The following is a 20,483-nucleotide window of genomic DNA, read 5'->3' on the forward strand; positions in this document are numbered from 1 at the left end:
GAATATTCATCTAAATTGATGATTTGATTTTTTTTACTATTTAATAATGACATCATCGTCGAACGTAACTAAGGAATAATATGACCCAAGAATGGGAATGCAAAAATACTGCTCCTGCCCCAGTATGTTTATGTTGTCTGTCAATGTATTTGTTTTCCTACCACACACACACCCGGTTATTATTATTATGTTTCTGTTGAAGAAAGCATAAACCGCGCAGCTATTTACGTAACGTTCGTATCTAGGTCAAACGATTCCTGCCTATTTCTGGGAAAAGATTTGTTTTGGAATGAACTTTTTCTTTCACTTTTAAACTTCAATACATTGTCTGTTTTGTGTAACTTATGTTCATCGTATGAAATGAACAAAATTCTTACGGAAATTTAAAAAAAAATCAAACAGTAAAAAAAACCCATGTGGGAGGCAAGAATGTTCGTTTCCCATTTTTTCTTTTACTCGGGGAGGTCACGGTAAGCGATGTCTGAAGAAGATTTAAATCTCTCAACAGTTCGCTACAAAGCGCTAAGGTCAACAATGCACCCACTTTGGCTACAAATTCTATTTTTATCGCAAACACATCACACTCTGTTAGGTTGAAAGGTTTTCATTTTAAAATATCACCTTGATAAAGCTATATACTAAAACCAAACCAAACACACGTTGTGGAGCATAGAAAAAAACGTGATACAAACTACGCCTTTTTTACTGCTGGCAAGTTCAAGGTTACACTAATGCCCCCCTTCAACAATTCTTTCGTCATTTTTCTCTTCTCGTGTATAGATAAAAAAACCCCCACAAAAGGACATTTGAACGCGTAGTAGGGTTGCTGGAATAAAAGGGTTGCCTAGCAAACAGGGATTGTCACACAACAATCAAGGACACTATTAAGAGGGGGCTTGACATGCGCTTCAGCTGACACTTACCTTCTTTCTGATTTATTTGTCCTGTTTCCTTCAGGATATGTAGAAGGCTCGCCGCAACCAGACTACGGGCGTTGTATTGATGTTCTGTGCGATGGTAATCCAGAAGAATCTTTTCAAACTAATTTCACTTTTGCACTGTAGTGCGAACACTTTTTCTTCGTGATGAAATCACACACAACGGGAACACTATAGATTATTGGGTGCAATTTTTGGGGTGGATTTATTGAAAGCAGAAAAACAAAATTATCAAACTTTGAATGCACTTGTTCAAACACTGCTGAAAACTCACTTCATTCAACAAAAAAGCACTTTTTCAAAACGATCGATAACAACAACTTTTTGTGCTTTCTAAACACGGGTGTTTATTTTGCTCTCCCACCGAACGTATAGCACACGTTTTGGTACGAACTTAAGCGAACGATTGCTTCAGCTCAGTTGATAATTTTTTACGGTTGCTGTAAATATTAAGCGAGAAAAAAAACCTAATTGAAAACATGTGTAAAAACATCAGTCGTAGCAACACAATTCTGCAAAGCCAACTCTTCCTGTTTCAACAAAGTAATCGCAGGAAACGCAGGGTGTGCTAATGTAATGGCATCTACTAGCATCGAAGTTTAGATCATAATCGTACAAGGAATGAAATTCTTTGCGAAAAAAAAACACACAAAAAGTGGAAGAAAATCCTTCAGGAACTTGCGGGCACACGCGGGGCCAAAAAGGTAAACATACATCATACATCGAACCATTTGCAGGCAGAGAAAGAACTTATGATACGAAAGCGGTCGAAGGTGGTTGCCCACATTCGCGGAATGATGTGTACATAATTTTTTTTGTTATGTTCATAGTGGTCAGCTGCGTATTTGCTTCTTTTGTTTCTCTCGCTATGAGACTACTGGAATCTCGTCTCACTCGTTGATCGTGCCTTCTTGCTCATTCCCGCATGAGCCTGCGGCTCATTTCTCTTTCTCGCTCTGTCACATGTCATCCCGGGACTCTCCGCACGGGGGCGCTTGTTGCGTGACAGGATGACACCCTACCCGGGGAACGGTGTACGTGTGTGGAGTGTGTAAGTGAAATGCCGCTAGGCACGAAAGGGATGAAACAACACTGAACACACACACACGCACGCGAACAAACCTTTTATGTTTCGCGAATCGCGATGCGCTACCGCTAAGCTAATTCTTCTTCCCGCGAACGAACCGATGTGTGTCTGGTTCGCCGTTTTCTATTCCCTTATTTTGGGAAGTTCTCGTTTCTTGCAAACTTTTCTTTTCGTGTTGTTCGAATAACATTCCTTCGCTTCTTTACGGCACACGCACACATCGGTGACGGATACGAGTTTACTGCTGGCGGCTTTCGACGTTAATTTTTCGCTGTTGAAATTTTCTTTCCCGTTCCGAGAAAAGAATCAGAAGCGAATAAATGGACCATTTTTGGCGAATATTTTAACCGCTGTTTGTGCAGTCTCGCTGTTAGAAGTTAAACGCGCAGTATGTTGAGGCGGACAGGGAGCCGTGGCGATTTTCTTTTACATTTTTTATGTAATCAGCTACCTCGCACCGTTGCGTTCAGTCGTAAGGTATCGTGTTTGTTACACCCTTACCGACCGGTGTGTTTCCTCGGGAAGGTTGGTAAGCGGAGCATACCCGTCAAACGCCTGGACGATGTGCATTAGAGGTGATAATTTAATTTGCGCAAAAAATAACCTTCCCCAACACAACACTCCCCCCGGACGAGACACGACAATTGGATGACACGTTCCCCGCTAGAATTTACTGCAAGCACCGCGAAATGAGTTCACAGGTGAATGGAAAAACTCGATGCGTTTCGTACGGTTGCCTCTACCACCATTCACACTACATCTAATCGCTTCACACACAGGAGAAAAAAACCCTTCCCAGTTTCACGGTAATCACGTACACTTTTCCGAACTAATAGCTGCTGGTAATCATCACGAAGTTGGCAGTTTTAGAATTTTACGCCCGAACGTGTGCCCATGGATGAAGAGAAGCGGCCATCGACGGCCCTATTGCGGTGAATTGCAAGAATAACAATTAGTCACACACGGTGTTGTTGCGAAAACAAGGTCCTAAGGGCGACCAGGGGTAAAACAACCGCCTCAGAAAAAACACACTCACACCGCGCACTTTGATTGGAAACAATTCAAGAGCTTGCTTTTGATGATGCAGATGTTTTGGAACGCACTTCGATGGCTTGATAAATCTCAACGAACCGACAACGACAGCGAAAACGACGGCAATCCTGCCTCTCCGGAATTCTTGAAAAAAGTGTGAAAAATACCCACTTTGACAAATGCGATGGCATTCGCATTATGACTACAATATGATCCCATAGTCCGTTGTGGACGTTGTAGCACAATTATTTGCCCATAGTTGATGGCTTATGCTTTCTTGGCGCGATTTGACGTCCCGAAACCACTGAAGCTCCGTAGCAAAAATATGTAATATACCGTTTTCTAAATTTAATTTATTGTTTATTTTATAATAGTTGGAAACAACATAATTTATGAAACCTTTTTTAGGACTGAGTAGCTACAAAACGTCTAGAAAATTGTTTCAAATCCGTTTTCTAAGCAATTAAAAATGAAATGGTCCATTTAAAGATGGCGACACTAGTAATGAATTATGGTTGAGTCTGGTACATTCCATCAAGGCGTGGGTTTATAGCTTCTAGATTTTCTAGACAATTTGATAGCTTTCAAATTATTCTGTTGTTTGAATTCGGTAACGATTTTTACGCCGTGTCTCTGCCACATAATTGAAAACAAAAATGGAAGTGTACGAGTTCAAGAAAAACTTCCTCACGCGACTGCTTGAAACAACCAATGTGCTTAACGGTGGCGGTACTAACATTCCGGCATCCGCCATTCGTTCGGAGTGGACACATTTCGTGGAAGTCGCCGTGGAACCAACGGGTTGGCAAGCGCTCTGGAAGGCATCGCGCCCGGTATGCGAACAACTGTCCATGAAGTATCCGCTGGTCGTGCTCGGTACGGTCGATCAGGTGTTGTTCGACGAGCTAAAGGCAAGCTTTATCATCGAAGCCATCCAGGACGATGATGTGCATTTCCCGGAGGAGCAGATCACCGTCGATCTGGAGGAGCTGTGGCCGCTACGTGAACAAAATAACCCCGCCCTGAATGTTAACATCACAGCCGACTGTATTGATAAATTGCGGTTTTTCTATCAGCATCTCTGGATGCCTTGGGACAACGATGGTGAGGACGAGCATAGCTGGATCGATAAGCATCTGGAGTCGCGCATTCGGTTTTGCCATGATCTGAAAAATAAGACGATGTCGCGTCAGCTGTCATCACACGCGCTGGCCCTTCTCGCTGAGGCCCGATACATCCAGCGTAAGCGAGACTTTATCGAACTGCAGCTGAGCCAGGAGGAGGACCAAGCGGAGGAGCAAGACGAAGATAATGAATCGTCTATTCTGAAGGATAGCCGATCGAGCGAATTGCTGCAGCTAAATTTACGCTTAAATACGATTAAAAATGAAATCAACATCCTGGAGAATCCCATTATGCGGAGCGTTTACGAAAAGATTCGCTTCGGAGCGGGTAAAAGTAAGGGCGATACACCGATGTCTTACATTGTTACACAGGCCGTACCCATGGATGAGCAGCTTACCTATCTGCAGCGTGTCAAGGAGATGATGGACGCAAAGATTTCGGTGAAGATGTGTGACTCTCTTCAGCACGCGCTGGATCACTGTAGTCCCGATAGTGCTATTTATTTACCACCCGGTACACGGCAGGACATAAAATTTCTCGAATACCTTAACAACGGTGGATCGTTCCGGGGCGTAAGCAATGCAGCGTTTGTAGAAGCATACGATCGGGCTACCAAAGAAAATCCTACCATCGTGTCCAAAAACGATGACAGCGTACTGTTGACGATCGATGGAGATTTTACGCTGGAAAACATCCGACTCGATTGCTCGAATGTGCGCACCGGTGTGGTAATCAAGCAGGGGAACATTACCTTCCGCAACTGTTGCTTCACGGGCGCTCCCAGATCGAGCAACAAGCAGGGTATCGTGATCTTTGGCAACTGTACCATCACGTTCGAACGATGTGTTATAAAGGAATTTTCTACCGGCATCTATAGCAATCATGATTGCACGATTAACTTGGTCAAGACCACTATTAGCCACTGTATGACCGGGTTGGAGACGCTCGATCAGTGTCAAATTCTGTTCAACTCGGCCAGCATTACGGATTGCTCGCAGTATGGGCTGTTGCTTGAGGATTTCAACGACGATGCCCAAAGCAATCAGAACGGATCGGGTGTTCCGACCGAAGGAAGTCGATCGCAGGTGTTTGAAGATTACAATACAATCGAGCGGGAAGAGTTCACGTTTGAGGGCAGCTGTGAGTTTCGCGATAATGCCAAGGGCAATTTTGTCATCCGTAAGGGCTTCAGCGAGCGGTTCAACAGTTCGTGCTTTGTGGATGAAGATGAAACCCAGCAGCAGCATGATGTGGAAGATGGCTTGGAGGATTCCATCTGCGACGCGACTAATGTAAGTTTTTCTGCCAATTATCTTGAAGCATCGAAACTGTCCTCCACCAAGCAAATCAGTCGCTCTGCGGACATTTCGGTTGCAAGTGAGTCCGCCAGCGATACGGGTGGATCTGGTTCGATGAGTCAGTCAGAAGACGAAGAACTAAGCGAGTATGACGGTGCAGAGAACAGCACACTGGATGTGAGAGATGTGAGATATTCATTGCTTGAACAAGTCAAACAATCAGGAATTACGAGTGAAAGCAATGAAACGGTGGCAATGAAGCACGATGATCAAGTCATAGAAATTGATGATACGATTATTGAGATCGATTGATGCCAAACCGAGGGTTTGATGGTTAGTTAAATTATGAATTTATTTAAAAGAAAGTCTCATATGTGCTTGTTGTCTACTATTGCTGTGAGTAGATTGCTGTGTAAATGTCCAGTAATATCAGAAGTCGCATTTATTGGCGCTAGGGGGTAATGAGATTCTTGGTATGGTTGTACTAATGTAAGCGGTTGTGTGCTAACGGACGTTTTATTGTCGTTTTCAAGTTATGTGGTTATGTTATGTGTATTTAAGAAGTTTTGTTGCCGTATCATAGAATACTATTTGTATAGTTTTAGTATAAAAAATATAGACGGTTAGTTCATGATTTATAAAATCTGCTTCTCTTCATTTCAGGACCTTCAACCGATGGAAGATTAAACACCAACGCAGCCAACGAAATCATTCGACGTACGCAACCACAGCATCCTTGTAGCTGTCAAAACACTCCGAAAGCAGCTCAGCTGTCAAGCCAGCAAATAAAATATTCGTCAGTTTTTGTTTCTGTTAATATCGATCTAATCAAGTTATAAATAAAACGATCTTTTAAACTGTATAAGCCAGCTTAACGTTCTCCATCAAAATTGTGTGATAAAAGTTCCGAAAATGGCAGCTAATCCTCCGGAGGAAGGTTTCGATCAGGCAGAGGTAAGATAGCTTCACAGAACAGTAAACAGAAGAACAACGCAAATGCGCTGGAAACTAATACGTTTTACTCGGTTACCCGCAGTTTGAAGACGACGAGCTTGGTGAGGTACAGATCGAGACCTCATCCGGGCGCAAGCGTTTGTTTAGCAAGGAGCTGCGCTGCATGATGTATGGTTTCGGTGACGATCAGAATCCGTACACCGAAAGTGTGGATCTGCTGGAAGATCTGGTAGTCGAATTCATTACCGAGATGACGCACCGCGCCATGGAAATCGGGCGTACGGGTCGTGTACAGGTGGAAGACATTGTGTTTCTGGTGCGCAAGAACTCCCGCAAGTATGCTCGCGTGAAGGATCTGTTGACCATGAACGAAGAGCTGAAGCGGGCCCGAAAGGCTTTCGATGAAGTTAAGTATGTCGGAGCGGAAGCAAAAATTAAGTAATCGCTTACGAAGGATTTGAAGACTGTACTATTCCTTACCGCTAATGTATAAACTTAGACAAAATAAAAGGAAAATTGATTGAATAGGTTTTACGCTATTTCTTGACACGGAAATTTGTATTTTTAGCTTAACCATACAATATTATTGCAAAATGCTTGTTCTCTACTGTTCGTTTTCAGCAATACTCCGCCACCAAAGCCACTAGCAACGATTTATGTGCGCTTTTCAACAATTTGCTACACCATGCCATGACTATGAACACTATTCTGCCTCGATTTCCTCATCTTCCGCGGGTCGTTCGTGAAGGTTGAACAGCTTTGCAACTTCATTCAGGTCGTCATACTCACTGTGCTGGTCCAGAATTTTTCTGGCCGTTCCCATACGATTAAACACGTTCCATAGCACCAAACCGACGACTTTCTTTTCGCGTAGATAAAATATGACACCCTTATCGAAACTATCCTCCGGTTCCTGCTGTTCCTTACTTTGCTCCTTCGCTGGTTCGACCTGCTTTTGCTCTCCTGCAACAGCCACGGGTTTAACATCAACGCTAACGTTAGCGTTTGCTGCCTGCAGCTTCTCAGAATCGTTACTACCAGCGGTGACTGCCGCAACTGCTCGGGATATCTCTTCTGCTGTACGCTTAGCGAACACAGCTACAGTGGGCAGTGCAGAATCGATGAGACCGATCGCTTCGTAGCTAATGCGTGGCCCAAGATCGGACCAGAACATACTCTGATGTGTGTAAGGTTTATCTGCAGACAAACAAAAGGAAAATGACATTCCGTTGCAAGTATAAAAAGCCGATCAAAGTACTCACTCAGTCCAACCATGTTTTCTCCGGCCAATCGCCCAGACACAATCGCATGATCGTGATGTTCAACTCTCCTGCGTCCGAACTTTGTGTCGTAGAAGCAAGCCGCATCCCCGGCCACAAACACGTTCGACCTTGCTCTTAACTCAGCATCGACCAAAAATCCTCCATTCTTACTGTCCACCTCGAGTCCGGAAGTTTTCGCAAGATCCGTATTCGGTTCCGAACCGACCGCCACTATCACCCGGTCCACCAGCAGCACGCTGTCGTCCATTAGCGTTAGCTTAAGTTTCGAGCCCTGCATTTCGACTGCCTTAATCTGTGTCTTTGGCCACACCTTTACACCTTCCTCGCGTAACCGCTCCGTCGTCCAGCTACTTAGATATTCTGGCAGAATCTTTGCCATATTGCCAGCTTCGTGAAACAGCTGAAACACTTCCACCTTTTTCTTACGCGTTTGTTCCGACTTGGAAAGTGCACACGCTAGCTCACTGCCAAGGAACCCTCCGCCAACAATAGCTACCCGGCAGCCATCCTCTAGCTTTGCCGACAGTTGCTCGAAATCGTGCACACTCTTGAACAGAGTCACGCGCTCCCGAACTGCTCGTGGAGCCGATTCAAAGATGGGCAAATTTTTCGGCCGAGCACCAGTCGCGATCAGACACTTATCGTACGATATTTCCGTACCGTCCGTAAGGATAGCTTTCCGGTTTACCATATCCAACCGGTGCACCTCATAGCCGCGAGCTACGGCCACTCCACCATTCGGTGCTTCGCTGAGTTTACTCGGATCGATATAGTAATCGTTCGATTCGTAGAAGATACTTCGCTCGCTGCCGTTCCACTGTCGAAACTTTAGTGGTTCCGTTTCAATCGGATTAAACCACAGCTCCTTCGAAAGCGGTGGCCTCATGTACGGCATTTCGAGCTCGTTTGTGATCATCATCACTTTCGCTTTGGGATCATGGCCCCGGATCGATCGAAAAGCTGCGATACTCGCGGTTCCACCACCGATCAGCAAGTAAGGAACGTGTTTTGGAAGATCTTTTGCGGAAGCCGGATAAGTTTGCTTCTTTCGCCTCGGATCTTCCTTTGTTTCGTCTATCGGCGTTGGGGGCGATGGTCCATCAAACAGCCCATTATAGTACGCAAGTCCCAGACCACCTGCCGTGAGAGCGATGGCACCGAGTATATATCCCGTGTAGGATTGTTTCGGAGTCGGTGGAGGCGGAGGTGGCGGACATGTGGGACCACCCGCACTCGCAACAGCTTTTTGTTCTGTTTCCTACAAATATAAAACAGAAATATTAGTTACCATTTTCACAATCGAATAAATGAAACATTTGGCAACAGCTCAAAGCAAACGCAAATAAAACCTCCTGAACATCATCTACGTGATCTTCATTACTTTCGCACTTTTCGCAAGAAACTAAAACAGGATCGGGGATTGTTTCGACCGGTTTCGGCTAGGAGTAGATGAACGATGGGGTTTGGGAAAAATAAACGATATTAATACAATCTTTTCACGTTCAGCACTAATTAAACCGATGGTAATAATTTAAATTTAAAACCTGAAAAAATCGATTTATAGGAATGTGTCGTCTTGGAGGGGCCGGATACGGACTGGGATCGTTCGGAAATTGTATCAACTCGCCCATCATAGGGATACGACGCTTTTCGTCACATGGTGTAACAATGGTACTAGAATTTGGACCGTTCGGTTCGTCTTCATCACAACTGCACGGATCATTCGATTCCGCTTTGCGTTCTGTCGGGCTTTGCCTTCTCCGTCGGCTCAATGTGGACTCTTTCGCCAGCAGGCTTTGATTTACCTTGATGGATATCCATCGTCGACTGCCGAACGTTTGGGTGAAGCCTACAGAGAATGAAAAAAAAATCGATAAATCAATTATTCTCGATTACATCAGCCTTCCCGGTGTTCACTAACCTCCAGCGGGAACGTGTTTTCTCACGCGTACAAAGCTCGGATGTACGCAGCGCACGTTCCCGACCGCAATGCGGGACACCGAAAGCATTACGAAAAAGGAATTGCAGTTAAAAATTTTGTATTTTGTGCACGGTTCTGCAGACTAGATTTCCCTGGTTACTTCGGTTCGCACATTGATTTGTTTTGCTCACACGCTTGACAGCGGCAAAACAGGCTGCGCTGGAAGGATTTGAAAGCACTCAATGTTCGGCTGCGTACGGAACTTGCTGGTGGAAAAATATATTTCAAAAATATGTTTTCTCTGCTTCCTTTACTTATTAAAGCTTCAATTTGTGATGGCGGAAAATTAGCTGCGAAAATTAACAAAATTTCCTTTGGTATATTTCAATTAAACCAAACTTTTGCGTTGTAAAAAAAAGGTAAACAATACAAAGCTTTATGAATCGCTTGATTTGGAGCGCAACGTGCACGCCAAATCGAATGACAGATTTGGTTTTCCACTACACAGGCCGAACACCAACAAACTTATTGCCGGTAAGTTCGTATTGCACAAAAAGGATAACTAAATAAGTCTGGTTCGTTTCGTTATTCTTTCGAGAAGCGTTTTACTCATTCCCAATAGTTTGTTTCGCGTAACATTTTTTCGATTGTTCCAGCAAAAACTCTCGCTGCGGACAGAAAACACTTCAAACAATCTGCATTACGTCACACGAAACCGTCATCGACCACAATGTCAGTGTTGCGCTTAATCGGAGCTGAAATCATTTCTATTTATCGCCAAAGCGTACTTACGATCGGCACTGGCCAAACACGATCTCTCTCAACATCCGCGTTCCAGCGACGTTCCACAAAGGCAGAAAAGGAGGCCACAGAAGAAACAACCACTAGCGAGGAACTCGAACAACAAGGAGAAGAAGGCGCAGCTACATCAAAACAACCGATTGATGATCCGAAAGATCGTTCGCGAGTGATACCGGTAGAGACGAGCATTCGCTACCTTGCCAGCGACGCTTACCGGCAAACCTACCAGGAAGATCCGGTGTGGAAACAATACCGGCGTAATCACAAAGGACCGTACCCACCGAAATTGACGCGTAAAACTTGCATACGCAAGGGTCGCATCTCTACCGGCAATCCTTGTCCGATTTGTCGCGATGAGTATCTGGTGCTGGATCACAATAATATCGATCTGCTGAAGCAGTTCATTTCACCGCAAACGGGTGAAGTGTTGAGCTACCGGGTGACGGGGCTGTGTCAGAAGAAACACACACAACTGCTGGTAGCCGTAGAAAGGGCTATGGACCGAGGAATGCTTACATTTGATGTGCCGTTCCGAGAGTATGATTACAGTGAATATTTTCCAGCAAAGCAAAACAATTCCTCCAAATAGTAGGAAACCAGTGCTAGTGTGCTATTAGTTTAATAAGTGGCGCGTTTGATTTAAATTGCTGCTATAGAGCGGTCAAACAAGCGTGTGGTAGTGTAGACAAAAAACAAACATTTTATTTGCGGTGCTGAATAGAAACCAATCGAACGTAACATTAACACTCTGTCGTATTTTCCATAAAAGTATAATGACGGACAGCATTTCATATACCTACGTTATCGTCGGAGGAGGAATTGCCGGCGTGACTTGTGCCGAAACGTTAAACCTTCTTCGTCCAACAGCAACCGATCGAATTCTGCTACTAACAGAGTCTACTCTCGTCAAAGCTGTCACCAATGTGGTCCCACTGGGTAAAATTCTAAACCGCTTCGATGTGCAGGAAAAAAGCACAGGAGAACTTGCGTCAGCAAATAATATCGATGTGTTGCTCGATCAACTTGATTCAATCGTAAGCGAAAAGCGTTTTATAAAAACGACCGCTGGAAAATGCATCCATTATCGGTATCTGTGTCTGTGCACCGGTGCCAGGCCAAACATTATCGATAAGGCTAAGGGAAATACGAACGTGATCGGTATACGCGACACGGAATCGGTGGAAGAGTTTCGCAAGCGCATCCACACGGCCACTCGACTAGTGGTCGTGGGAAACGGTGGCATTGCATCGGAACTGGTGTATGAGGTGGATGGAATGGAGGAAATTCATTGGGTGATAAAGGATCCGTACATAAGCTCCACGTTTGTTGATTCCGGTGCGGCTACGTTCTTTAGAGAAAGATTAAACGTAAAGGCAACAGCGGAAAAGGAAAAGACCATTTACAAGCGGATGCGTTACACGGAACAGCACGAAACTGGGGATCATTCTACAGCTGGTGGCAGTAAGCGAGGAGCTGCATTAGGACCGGACTGGCATCGTGCCTTTGACATCCAAAAGCATGGCGAGACAGCTTCCCCCAATGGCAACAAAGTAACCGTTCATCAATCGGTGGAAGTTACGGAAATTAAAGAAGTTACTTCCGGACTACAAGTTGTCCTTACCGATGGTACAACCATTGAGTGTGATTTCGTAGTGTCCGCTACCGGTGTAGTACCGGCCATAAGCTGGACTGGTGGGTGTGATCAATCGTTTAAATTGGGGCCGGACGGTGGCCTTTTCGTTAACTGGTCGATGGAAACATCCGTAAACGATATATACGCGGCCGGGGATGTTTGCTACGCCGGATGGGAACTTGCCCCCCATTGGTTCCAGATGCGTCTATGGACACAGGCTCGCCAAATGGGTGCAATGGCCGCTCGTAGCATGGCCGCCAAGCGTGCAGGTGAAGAGATTTATCAGGATTTTTGCTTCGAAATGTTCAACCACGTTACAACCCTGTTCGGTTACCAGGTGGTGCTTTTGGGGCGCTATAATGGACAAGGTTTGAACGACAAGTATGAGGTGTTGCTACGTATGACGCCCGGATTAGAGTACATTAAATTTGTGCTGGTTGACGGCCGTTTGCAGGGAGCACTGTTAGTCGGTGAGACGGGACTGGAAGAAACGTGCGAGAATTTAATCCTGAATCAGCTTGATCTATCACCGTACGGAGAAGACTTGCTAAATCCTGACATCGATATTGAGGATTATTTCGACTGAGAGGAGGGTAGTGACGATCGGGCAATCGGGAATGTGTTGTATAAAAGAATAAACCCAGAATAACAAGAACTATCTATGGCACAGGTCTGTACATATAAAAAGGGAAATAAATTGATTGGAAAGTACAACGCTGTTGAACCTGATGTTAAAGTTGATATTTCACGAAGTTTCTTATAACTAGGATTGCAAAAAGTTTAAGGAAATCAATTCAAAACAGGTCTATCTTGAACGAAACTTTCCACACATTGAAAATAATACACAAAAGCTAATTAAAATTACGCTCTCCACATTAGCATGGGTCCTCATTGCCTTGCAAGGAAATGTAGCTTCCACGAGCGTAATGCTCATCGTCAAAATGAGTGCCTAATGTCCTTTCTTTTTTTTACGCACACAAATAAACTGTCTATCTGGTGCTTGCTACGCTTTGTCTACATAAGTGATTTGTGAAGTGGGAAAATAGAACGGTTTATAACCTAGAAGGGCCGACGAGACGATCCAGGAACAGCACTTGTGCTCTGTTTTCTTCTGTACGGGTAGTTTTTGGTTTCGATTTAAAAAAAAAAGATGTAAAATTAACAGCACAATTAAATACACTCTTGAGGAAACAAAACAATTGCCAGCGCGACTAGTGGAATCGTCCGATAGGAGATGGAATAAACGAACATGAACCGGTTGCTCGCATTGCATGCTTTACTCCAGCCCGAGCATCCAGTTGATACCTTGCACAATGAACAGTATTAATGGTTGCCATGCCACAAGCCACCGGATCCAGTCCAGCAGCTGACCGTACAGTACATGGGGACGCTCCCACCTAGAAGCGTAAACACAAAGTTAACAAACACAACGCTACCATCGCCCGCTTGCTGCTCGATACTTACGGATTGCAGAACATTTTTTTCAGGTCAACCTTTTCCTTGCAGTACGGGCAGGTTTGTTTCTTCCCCACGATGCACCAACCGCGAATGCAAAACTCATGGAAAACATGATCACAGGTAAGCTTGTACGTGTTTTCGATCACACCGGACTCGTTGACGTCCGTCAGTAGCTGATTGCCACACACTGCGCACACATTTCGCTCGAGATGACGCGTCGGTATGCCCTTCGGTGTGTAATACCCGATGTGGCAGGCCATTTTATCGGCACAGATTTCCGATATGTCACGGCCGAGCACTCCATAGTACAGACCGTAAAATACCAGCAGCAGCCCAACGTCCATCCACGTGTGCGGGGGCTGATTGAAGATGAAATTTACGCCGAAAAAGGTGAACATCATTACGATGTACCCAATGATGCCGAGCAGGTAGCTGAGTTTGTAGATGAAGTAAAACCATTTGTACACTAGCCGTGGTGTGGTGCCGGAGATGGGTTTGCGTACCGCTTTGCGCATCACCAAGCCGGTGATGCAGCTGAATATTAACCAGAAGAAGATAAACCGCCAGTACTGGCTGCGTAAGCTGAGTACGAACGGGATTATCCATAGTGCGAGTAGTGTCATTAACTACAATGGAAAAGAAATATGTGGTTATTAATAAGTTAAAAAAAAATGATTGTTTTTATACAACAAGTTTCCCAACGTACCGAGTATGATCTGTAGTGCCGTTTCTTCCATTCTACCAGCACTACCTGAGCAATTATGAGTGTGACCAGCAGTATCACAACCATTTCCATGTGCATCGATTCATGGCCCTTGTGTTTTTCATACATTTTAATGTGCTCCAGTCTAGATTGTTGGATTACAGACAAAAAGGGAAGAGATAAAAATATGTCTATACACAATAAACCCTCAAGGATCTCGTTTCATCAGTGCAGATAAATTAATAGTTGAGTCATTTGACACAGCGATAGTCGCGCTGGACGCTTGCAACGCATAGCGGTCTCAGCGCCGATAATAAACGATCGATAAAAACTGCCCCACACCGCATCGCATCGCGCGATGGCTTGTGTACGTGTCCTTTTTTTGTGCTTACAGCTCGACCACATTTACCTCATTTTTTCTTCCGGCGTCAGCTCATCAAAGGGCTGCAATGATAAAGCCGATAAACAATCATTAGCTTTATAAAACAATAAATACACAAACATGTTTTGTTCTGTTTTCCATACCTTATTCGGATCAACCGGCTCGTGTAGGTTCATGTTGGCGGTCGTCCTTTTGGCTGCGTATTTTTCGGTAATTGCGTTGACCGCACTGGATCACTTTCACACCGAAACGCTCGAATTTTCGTAGCTTTAGCTGATGGGTTGTAAATATACAGACAGCAATTCGATTCGAACTTAAATTAACCTGAGTTCGTTCGTCATCACTATTATCATTTGCTCTTTGCTGGGAGAGAGAAAAAAATGTTATTGTTGTTTTCAATTTTGGGATGACAGTGCGCTGACGTTCTGCGTCAAATACGCACAGGGCTGGATGAATCCCTGGACGTGCAAGTGTGAGTGTACTAGCTCAGTTTGCCCATATAGGAATCATATCAAATATGTTCTTACTGAAGCTCATTTCCTTTCTTCTTATCGAAGATCTTCTTATAGTGTGCTAGATTATTCTGCTAAACGAGATAAACTTTCAATATTGATTAATTTATACCATGTTTGGGGATAGAAACTAAGTATGTCACGCATCCCCAACAAACTAACACCACGGCGTCGAAAGAAATGGTCGCCATCAGTCATCAGAGTAGGCGCATAATCTTCATTTCTGCAGTGCTATCCCGTTGACAATCATCGAGCTTGTCCCATTTTCAACCGAGCTTCATTCCCCGCTGTGTTTCAATACATATCGGTCATAAGCAAACGGTGCTTTTGATCAGGTTCAAGGATAGTAATAGTTATTCAAGTTTAAAGTTGCCGGATTAATCGTGTCCCATCAATGTCGGCTGAAGCAGCAGGACGTACGGATCACGAAACCCCTGTGGATGCTGTGTTCGAAAAGGGGGCCATTTGTAAAGATGAAAATGAAAACATGAAGCTCTGCTATGGGGAAGCGTCATTAAATGACGGGTTTTCACAGGTTAGTAAATAGAGCCGGGCATGCAGCTGGCAAATTATTAATTCGGTGTTTTTGGTTAATTTTAGAGTTACATGAAAACTCTCACCTCACTTTCGTTGAACACTGCGATACGTGGACCAAAGTTTTACTGCTACGAATGCGATTACTATCTACATACGCTGCTTAGTATGACCACACATATGAAGATGCACCGTAAACCGTTCTGTCCAATATGTTTCCGAATGTTTCGGGACGAAACCGTAGTGGTAAGTAGGCCGGACTTATTCATATTAAGTGGCTCACTAATGTTACTGATTCATTCATTTCTTTAGGACGCCCATATTGCTGAAATACATTCAACGCTTTTCCCGAATGGTATTGTACGTCCGCTTTTTCGTTTGGGTGAAGCAGGTGAAACAGAAGTGCCTCCTAACTCTCCCACTCAAGAGTACAGAGCAAGGTCAATCCAGAATAATGGATTAGGAACCATAAACAGTACCTCGATTTCTTTGCTGATCGTAGAAAAATTGCGCCAACACCAGAAAAAATTAAATCTCAGTGTAGAATCGAAGCGACATATGAAAACTCCACATCAACACGAACCGGTAGATGAACCAGTATCTCGCAAAACGAGGAAAACTCGCAACTACCGTAAGGAAAGAGAACGTTTGATATCGATCTCTGGAGCAACTGGAAAGGTGCAGAAAGGCACTAAGCCGAAACTGGCCACATCAAGGATTTCGGATGCTAATAGTGCTGAAGACACTGCCGAAACATCACTAAAACGGCTCACATCGCGCTTTGGGCGCGTCATTAGTCTTAAGGTTCCGCAATTTTAAGCCGACCGCACAACAGGGGCTACCGTGGCAGGACCATAATGTAGTAATTATAATATCTACCTACAATATCTTAGAATGAAATTAGATTATCTTTATCATTTCACCTCCAATCCAACTTTGTAAAGCTGTCCATCGAATTGGACATCCCAAAACGGGCATGATGCGATAGAATAAAACTTTAAAATTCAGCAAATTCTTTCGCATACTGGCACTTCGAGGCTACTTCAGGCTTTGCTCATCGTAAACATCGAACAGTGAAGCGTCACCCGGTCCTTGGAGCTTCGGTACGTAAGGAGCGGATAGTTCCCGGTTAAGCAAGGCGAACCAGTTAGTCGACTTGAACCATGCGTGCTGCTTGATATCGTTGCACCCATTGCGCAGATTACCGTAACGTCGAGAAAGATCGGTCTGCAGCAGATGGTGCACCAGATCGCACAGATCGGAGGAGAAGTTCTTCGGGAATTTGTACTTGCTTTTGCAGATTCGTTCAAACAATGCCATCTGATCGGCACTGTTGATATAGAATGGAGAATATCCGGCGCTCATCTCGTACAGCAACACGCCATAAGACCACCAGTCAACACTTTTCCCATATCCTTTCGCTTGGATGATTTCTGGTGCGAGATACTCCGGTGTGCCACAGAGTGTCCAGGTCCTATCTTTGATCGTCTTCATTGTGATGAAACAGGATTAAACATTAGATTCATAGGATGCAAGAACTTCTCTTCTCATTACCTTACAAAAACCAAAGTCAGTCACTTTCACGTATCCACGATAATCGATGAGCAAGTTTTCTGGTTTCAAATCCCGATAAATAAGATTGCAGGCGTGCAGATACTCCAAGGCCAGTGCTACTTGTGCACCGTAGAAAGTGGCTTGTGCTTCGGAAAATCTTCGTGATCGGCGAAGCAGCGTAAACATTTCGCCTCCATTCACAAATGGCATTACGAGATAGATGTAGGAATTGTCCTTGTAACACGTTTCCAGATTCACGACGAACGGGAACCGAATGGCTTGCAAAATCCGTTTCTCATTCGACGTGTGTTGCAGCTGCTTCTGATAGATGATCCTTTCCTTAGACAGTATCTTCATGGCAAAGTATTCACCGCTGGTTTTTCGTTTGATCAGTTTCTTCATTATGAAACACCAATAGATAAATGCATTGCGCCACACAGAAGATGCAATTACTTACCACAGTACCAAACGCACCCGAACCTAGGGTGCGGATTATTTCGTATTCCGTTAGCGTGGCAATAGATGCCTGTTGCTGATCGTTGTACCGACGTTCGAATTCTACTTTCAGCCGATTTAAAGTTTGGCGATAGTCGCTGTTGGGAGAAAACTTTTGTGCAGGGTCTTGCTTCATTTTGTCGTTGAATATGCTACTGCCGGTAATTACTATTTGGGTTACTATGATGATACGTGCTGCCTTGGTTCCTTTGTGAACGCCTGGACTGATCTTTGTTTATTAGCTGAGATAATTTAAAAGAAAAGACTACAAAAATACAAAAGAGAAACAATACAGCGTGGCCGTTACAATTGAGTAAGTTTATCAAAATCAACCGTAAAGAAACCGAATAATAACCATATTTTGTTCATTTGCGCAGATTTTCAAATATTCTCACATGACTTCACGCTTAGCTCACGTCTCATCTCACGAAATCTCATCCATCAGCTGTTCTCACCGACGGCTGTCAGGGGGTTTTGTTTACAAACATATGCTTCCTTCGGAACCTACCACGGTGTAATCTCGATTGCGTGTTACGCTCGAATAATTTTTACGCGGCAACATACGTTCTCTCTTGCACCTCTTTCGCGGTGCGTGCTGCAATGGAGGATCAACAACAGCGGTTGAGACAGTACTGGTCGTGTTGGTTGCTGATACTGCTACACTCCTGTTACTTCGCTTCCTGTGGTAGTGCGGATCGTGTGGTGGATGCAAAAAACAGCCGCGTTTGGGGACCGGGTGTAGAGATTCCGGACCGGGTCACCCTTCCGGCGCGCTACTTTTTCATCGAACCAAGAGACACCGACAATCAAAAGTTAGTATATGTTGGGTGCAATGTTCAAATGATTCGTGTTTATTTATTTTTTTTCACCCCAACAGAATCAATGAATCTCAAAAGTACGACGTGCACATCATTGGACAGTCACGTTTCGGGACCTGCCGGTATCGGTTGAATCAGGTTGACCGTCATGATGGATCGAGCATCATTCGCTACAGGCTGGCGGAATCGTGCAGTGACGTCACGATACACGTGCGACACAACGAAGTTCATCTGAATGGATCTCCGTTCTCCATACCCGGAACACTTTACTCCGAACAGTGCTACTGTCCGCAAGGGTCCGTCGATGAATGGCTCGATACGGTCGGATGTCCATCGGGTGATCCACAGATCGATATGGATCTTATCCCATTTCGAGCGATCAATTTCTCCAGCTTACGCACACGCATGATCCAACAGTACGATAAGCCGGGCAGCATTTCACACTGCAATTATGTCATTCTACGAAATCAAGTGCATCGGCGCTGCTACGGACAACACACCGGGTTTAGTAAATTCATGGACACGATCTTGCTTTCGTTGGCTCGCAAGTTTACGTTGCCCGATATGGAAATGTTTGTAAATCTTGGTGATTGGCCGCTGGTGAAAAAGGGTGGCCCAAGTCGTACTACCGGCCCGTATCCAATCTTTTCCTGGTGTGGAAGCGACGATACCTTTGACATCGTTATGCCAACGTACGATATTACCGAATCGACGCTGGAGAATATGGGCCGGGTAATGCTGGATATGCTTTCGATTCAACGACGCGGTCTGCCGTGGGCAGAAAAGCACGCGAAAGCTTTCTGGCGCGGACGCGATGCACGACGCGAACGTCTGGAGCTAGTGGCATTGGCCCGACGGCATCCGGAGCTGTTGAACGCATCGCTTACAAACTTTTTTTTCTTCCGCGACGAGGAAAGTGAATTTGGACCGCGCGTTGCTCACATTTCTATGCACGATTTCTTCGACTACCGTTATCAGGTGAATGTGGACGGTACGGTAGCGGCGTACCGGTTGCCCTATCTCTTGGCCGGCAGTTCGGTCGTGTTGAAGCAGAACTCGTTCTACTACGAACATTTTTACCGCAAGCTGGTACCGATGCGACACTACATACCGTTCGAGGCGGATCTGTCCGATTTGGTGCAGCAGATCGAATGGGCTCGGGAAAACGATGAAAAGGCACGTGAAATTCGTGATAATGCAAACGCGTTCGTCAACGCTAATTTGTTACCGTTGGACATTTACTGCTATCACGCATTGCTGTTTAAGGTAAAGGACACAGCAACGTATACAATCATAAAGCATCAACGCTCATAATGATTCTTTCTCACACATTTGCAGGAGTATGCTAAATATATCGTTAGTCCGATACAGGTACAGCCGGGCATGGAGAAGATTGAGCAACCCGAAGAAGCGTACCATTGTCCGTGCGAGCGGACGACGCTTCCAAGGGACGAGCTTTAAAAAGCGATCGACAACCACAGTTACCGCACGTGACGCACGAGTTGAATTAATTCCTGTCCTACCGAGAACAATCTGAAGGAAAACCGCAAACCGTGTTACAAATCGAATCTATTCTATGACGCAACCAGCGAGCTGTGATCGTTACGTTATCATTTCCAGTAGGGCATTTTCTTTTCCTTCTCTTCTTTCTCTTTGGTTGACGGAGCGAAGAATAGTCTCGGCTCTCTCGGCAACAGCATAGATCTCTAGAGAAACTGTAAACTACTGCTAGTGCGAGACAGTATGATATAAGAGATATATACGTAGATACGCGAGTTACTTGAATTCAGTATGGTTCCAATACAGTATTGCTAGTCTGGATGGGTAGAGATAGATTTTCCTAAAATCATGCAGCGGGGAAATGTAGATCGTGTTTTACGCCGCATGTTAATCAACACTCTCCTGTTCTTCAATAAACTTAAATCTTTCTAGATTAAAATTTAAAATGTTTGTAT

General features: G+C 44.6%; 9 protein-coding genes across 11 annotated transcripts; 6 read left to right on the top strand and 3 right to left on the bottom strand.

The window, feature by feature from the left end:
- Positions 1 to 3,565: 3,565 nt before the first annotated feature.
- Positions 3,566 to 6,261, top strand: LOC125765691 (protein nessun dorma). 2 transcript variants are annotated; one of them, XM_049431101.1, is made up of 2 exons: positions 3,566 to 5,813; positions 6,144 to 6,261. In XM_049431101.1, exon 1 carries the CDS (start codon positions 3,714 to 3,716, stop codon positions 5,790 to 5,792), a length of 2,079 nt encoding a protein of 692 aa, XP_049287058.1. In that variant the 5' UTR covers positions 3,566 to 3,713; the 3' UTR covers positions 5,793 to 5,813; positions 6,144 to 6,261. The 2 variants fall into 2 exon arrangements, with proteins under 2 accessions (XP_049287058.1, XP_049287059.1); XM_049431102.1 differs by having other exon boundaries at positions 3,566 to 5,474; positions 6,144 to 6,250.
- A 1-nt stretch (position 6,262) lies between these two features.
- Positions 6,263 to 6,959, top strand: LOC125765716 (transcription initiation factor TFIID subunit 13). Its single transcript, XM_049431150.1, has 2 exons — positions 6,263 to 6,434; positions 6,517 to 6,959. The coding sequence occupies exons 1-2, from the start codon at positions 6,393 to 6,395 to the stop codon at positions 6,874 to 6,876; spliced, it is 402 nt and encodes a 133-aa protein (XP_049287107.1). The 5' UTR covers positions 6,263 to 6,392; the 3' UTR covers positions 6,877 to 6,959.
- Positions 6,960 to 9,859, bottom strand: LOC125765690 (apoptosis-inducing factor 1, mitochondrial). 2 transcript variants are annotated; one of them, XM_049431098.1, is made up of 5 exons: positions 9,639 to 9,859; positions 9,262 to 9,566; positions 9,067 to 9,156; positions 7,697 to 8,975; positions 6,960 to 7,631 (listed from the first exon to the last, which is right to left on the bottom strand). In XM_049431098.1, the coding sequence occupies exons 1-5, from the start codon at positions 9,724 to 9,726 to the stop codon at positions 7,138 to 7,140; spliced, it is 2,256 nt and encodes a 751-aa protein (XP_049287055.1). In that variant the 5' UTR covers positions 9,727 to 9,859; the 3' UTR covers positions 6,960 to 7,137. The 2 variants fall into 2 exon arrangements, with proteins under 2 accessions (XP_049287055.1, XP_049287056.1); XM_049431099.1 differs by lacking the exon at positions 9,067 to 9,156 and having other exon boundaries at positions 9,523 to 9,566; positions 9,639 to 9,855.
- Positions 9,860 to 10,044: 185 nt separating this feature from the next.
- LOC125765723 (28S ribosomal protein S18b, mitochondrial) lies at positions 10,045 to 11,207 on the top strand. Its single transcript, XM_049431157.1, has 2 exons — positions 10,045 to 10,172; positions 10,295 to 11,207. The coding sequence occupies exon 2, from the start codon at positions 10,369 to 10,371 to the stop codon at positions 11,026 to 11,028; it is 660 nt and encodes a 219-aa protein (XP_049287114.1). The 5' UTR covers positions 10,045 to 10,172; positions 10,295 to 10,368; the 3' UTR covers positions 11,029 to 11,207.
- A 5-nt stretch (positions 11,208 to 11,212) lies between these two features.
- LOC125765699 (pyridine nucleotide-disulfide oxidoreductase domain-containing protein 1) lies at positions 11,213 to 12,801 on the top strand. Its single transcript, XM_049431130.1, has one exon. It carries the CDS (start codon positions 11,213 to 11,215, stop codon positions 12,656 to 12,658), a length of 1,446 nt encoding a protein of 481 aa, XP_049287087.1. The 3' UTR covers positions 12,659 to 12,801.
- Positions 12,802 to 13,275: 474 nt separating this feature from the next.
- Positions 13,276 to 15,005, bottom strand: LOC125765708 (RING finger protein 121). The gene is made up of 5 exons (XM_049431141.1): positions 14,759 to 15,005; positions 14,643 to 14,677; positions 14,237 to 14,378; positions 13,537 to 14,156; positions 13,276 to 13,469 (listed from the first exon to the last, which is right to left on the bottom strand). Exons 1-5 carry the CDS (start codon positions 14,789 to 14,791, stop codon positions 13,349 to 13,351), a joined length of 951 nt encoding a protein of 316 aa, XP_049287098.1. The 5' UTR covers positions 14,792 to 15,005; the 3' UTR covers positions 13,276 to 13,348.
- Positions 15,006 to 15,157: 152 nt separating this feature from the next.
- On the top strand, positions 15,158 to 16,561 carry LOC125765709 (uncharacterized). The gene is made up of 3 exons (XM_049431142.1): positions 15,158 to 15,662; positions 15,728 to 15,907; positions 15,974 to 16,561. The coding sequence occupies exons 1-3, from the start codon at positions 15,522 to 15,524 to the stop codon at positions 16,478 to 16,480; spliced, it is 828 nt and encodes a 275-aa protein (XP_049287099.1). The 5' UTR covers positions 15,158 to 15,521; the 3' UTR covers positions 16,481 to 16,561.
- On the bottom strand, positions 16,551 to 18,190 carry LOC125765706 (cAMP-dependent protein kinase catalytic subunit alpha-like). Its single transcript, XM_049431139.1, is given in 4 exon segments — positions 16,551 to 16,705; positions 16,708 to 17,149; positions 17,216 to 17,611; positions 17,673 to 18,190. Coding segments are annotated over 4 exon segments (1,059 nt in total). The 5' UTR covers positions 17,847 to 18,190; the 3' UTR covers positions 16,551 to 16,658.
- Positions 18,191 to 18,204: 14 nt separating this feature from the next.
- LOC125765694 (protein O-glucosyltransferase 2-like) lies at positions 18,205 to 20,474 on the top strand. Its single transcript, XM_049431122.1, has 3 exons — positions 18,205 to 18,522; positions 18,588 to 19,794; positions 19,867 to 20,474. The coding sequence occupies exons 1-3, from the start codon at positions 18,311 to 18,313 to the stop codon at positions 19,987 to 19,989; spliced, it is 1,542 nt and encodes a 513-aa protein (XP_049287079.1). The 5' UTR covers positions 18,205 to 18,310; the 3' UTR covers positions 19,990 to 20,474.
- The last annotated feature ends 9 nt before the right edge of the window (positions 20,475 to 20,483 follow it).

This window comes from Anopheles funestus, chromosome 2RL (assembly GCF_943734845.2).
Source record: "Anopheles funestus chromosome 2RL, idAnoFuneDA-416_04, whole genome shotgun sequence".
NCBI lineage: Eukaryota > Metazoa > Arthropoda > Insecta > Diptera > Culicidae > Anopheles > Anopheles funestus.